The 2,511-nt window shown below is 44.4% G+C and overlaps 1 protein-coding gene across 1 annotated transcript; it reads left to right on the top strand.

The window, feature by feature from the left end:
- Window positions 1-225: 225 nt before the first annotated feature.
- Window positions 226-2,290, top strand: cxcl18b (chemokine (C-X-C motif) ligand 18b). The gene is made up of 4 exons (XM_076983166.1): window positions 226-386; window positions 695-815; window positions 956-1,051; window positions 1,586-2,290. The coding sequence occupies exons 1-4, from the start codon at window positions 323-325 to the stop codon at window positions 1,659-1,661; spliced, it is 357 nt and encodes a 118-aa protein (XP_076839281.1). The 5' UTR covers window positions 226-322; the 3' UTR covers window positions 1,662-2,290.
- The last annotated feature ends 221 nt before the right edge of the window (window positions 2,291-2,511 follow it).

The raw sequence follows: 2,511 nt of genomic DNA, 5'->3' as shown, positions 1-2,511 counted from the left end.
ATACGGAAACATTAGTAATTATTAGTGATTCTGTCGTATCAAAACCGCATTATGCATATGAAACATTCAGTGGGATACGTAAGAATACGAGGCATGAGTCATCTTCTTAATTCATTTGTCTTTCACTCTCTCTTTCTCCCTCCTCCATGAGAACGTCTTGGGAGACCGTTGGAAATTCCGCAAAATAGTACCACTTGCTTTCCAGTAAGTGATGTGGGAGTGGCTCTGGGCCATATAAGAGAGAGCAGCCCCGTTCTCCACACATTGCACTTTCACTAAAGTTTCCATTTGGACGAGAGAGCCACTCTGAAATCGCTTCATCATGGGTTTTGCACCTCTAGCTCTGCTGTCCCTCGTTGTGGTCACTTGGGTCCATCCTCGTAACGGTAAGCTCGCTACGACAGATTTGGGACGTTTGGTGTTTAATTCAGTATGCATGGTTAACATGCATTTGTGTGCGTACGCTTCTGTTTTAAAATGCATTATTTTAGTTTACCATTATTTTCTGAATAACATAAAAAAACCCTGCTCTTTAAATTGTTTAAAGACGGCTAAACATGTCTAACATGTAGGGCCTATAACAGCGTGACAGCAACTTTAAACATCGTGTTTCAGAGGTGTTGTTCTGAAGTGTAAGCACAATATTTTCACCCTATGCGTGCATTAATATCGATTTGTATTTTTTGATCCGCAGCGCAAACGGTCGCCGACAGGTGCTTGTGTCCCAACACTTCAACAAAGTTTTACCCCTGGACTAATATCACGGAGTTCTCCGTCACTCAACCCAAGAGCCACTGCAGCACCATTGAGATCATGTGAGTGACCATATGGCTTTTGTGTAGGCCTGCCTTGTTATAGCTCATTATATATATTAAACTGTTATAATATAGCTCGTGGCTAAACCTATTGAAATCGCATTATCAATAAGGATTTTCTTTCTTGTTTTGGTTTTAAGATTGACACTGAAGGCTTCAGAGACGGGAGAGCACAGTCAAGTCTGTCTGAACACCAAGACGAACAAGGCCAAGTTGCTTAGGCAGTGCTGGAATAGGTACGAATGTCATTCACTTCTTAACGGCTCAGTTCAAGTCTCAGTGCTGCAGTAGTCTCGGTGTGTGGCACTGTCAGTGTGGCACAACCAACCGTGCACCTGCAGGTTTACCTGCAAATATAACCTCATCCAAAAATCAATATGTAGATTAATCGGATGCATTAGGTTATGGTTTAATTTAAAATGTGTATCTATGTATTTGTTATTCTTGCACACGGGATGCAACGTGATCAACTAAAGATAAACGATCAGCTCAAACCTGCAGGGCACGCGCTCTCCTGGACTATTATGAGAAACACTGTCTGAGAGATTGAAGATGCCATTTATTCTAACAGCGCATCGTGATAGGGGACCGTTATGTCAAATAAACTAATGAGAAAAGTCTCGCAATGATGTGTAAATTCACTGCATGACCTTGGTCGTTTACAGCTGTCATTAGTGGCGTTGCCTTGTGCCTCATTATCCCTTTCTGGAGATGTGGACAGTTTCCTGAGACAGAACAGTTGATCTTAACCTAACACATTCTTTTGACAGGAATAATAAAGACGGGAGCAAACACACTTTGAAGCTCTCCGAGTGCAAATTTTCCAAAAGCATCGAAAGAAAGTGAAAGAATCCTCCATGTACAGGAGTCTGGGTCGGAGGGAACCCTACGGTTGGAAATGCCAGGAATTTCCATGTCACGTGCCCCAGCAAGAGCCAATGGCTGTGCTGCTGTCTGGGTCTCTGGCCCCGCCCCCAGCAGGTCACTGCAGGACAGACCTGGGAGGCACGGGGAAACAGGAACTGTCCAGCGAACCTCGTGGCTCCTCGGTCTCGCCAGAGTGAAGCTGTATCTGAGGTCGCTCAGCGTCATCTGATACCAGAAGGACATCTTATTTTGAAATGTGAAATGTGCCATATTTTTGTTAATTGTGATTTTTACACCCCAATTGAAATTTGTCCTCCGCTTTTAACCCATCTGTGCAGTCAGAACACACACACACACACACTAGTGATTACTAGGGGGCTGTGGATCACACGTGCCCAGAGCGGTGGGCAGCCCTAGCCCGGCGCCCGGGGAGCAGTTGGCCTTGCTCAAGGGCCCCTCAGTCATGGCCTGTCTGGGAATCGAACCCACGACCCTCCGGTCACAAGACCAGTTCCCTAACCGCCAGGCCATGACTGCCCCCCATTTTCTAGCAGCCAGTATTTAATCATTCACTGTATTTATGTTTTTTTTTATAAACTGCTAATAAATGTTTATATTTTACTAAACGCAGGTTTAATGTGTCTGACTCACATAGAATGGTCGGTGGAAAGCCAAACCAAAAGAATTAAGGAATTGTGAGCACTGATAATAATTTAGATCGAGCACACCATATCCTGTGATTTATGTCAGAAGTGTGTGGCAGGACTCCAGTGTAGTGTGGAAATTCCCCTGCTCATACACATGTAACTCAAGCCACCAATAACTCACC

The sequence above is a fragment of the Brachyhypopomus gauderio genome, chromosome 20, assembly GCF_052324685.1.
Source record: "Brachyhypopomus gauderio isolate BG-103 chromosome 20, BGAUD_0.2, whole genome shotgun sequence".
NCBI classification, from domain to species: Eukaryota; Metazoa; Chordata; class Actinopteri; order Gymnotiformes; family Hypopomidae; genus Brachyhypopomus; species Brachyhypopomus gauderio.
The sequence above is the reverse complement of the archived record's forward strand: the minus strand, read 5'-3'. Positions and strand labels throughout refer to the sequence as shown.

Coding starts and splice junctions, on each gene's coding strand:
- cxcl18b (XM_076983166.1), top strand. CDS start 323: ATGGGTTTTGCACCTCTAGCTCTGCTGTCCCTCGTTGTGGTCACTTGG. Junction 387..694: donor TTGGGTCCATCCTCGTAACG/GTAAGCTCGCTA, acceptor TTTGATCCGCAG/CGCAAACGGTCGCCGACAGG. Junction 816..955: donor TGCAGCACCATTGAGATCAT/GTGAGTGACCAT, acceptor TTTGGTTTTAAG/ATTGACACTGAAGGCTTCAG.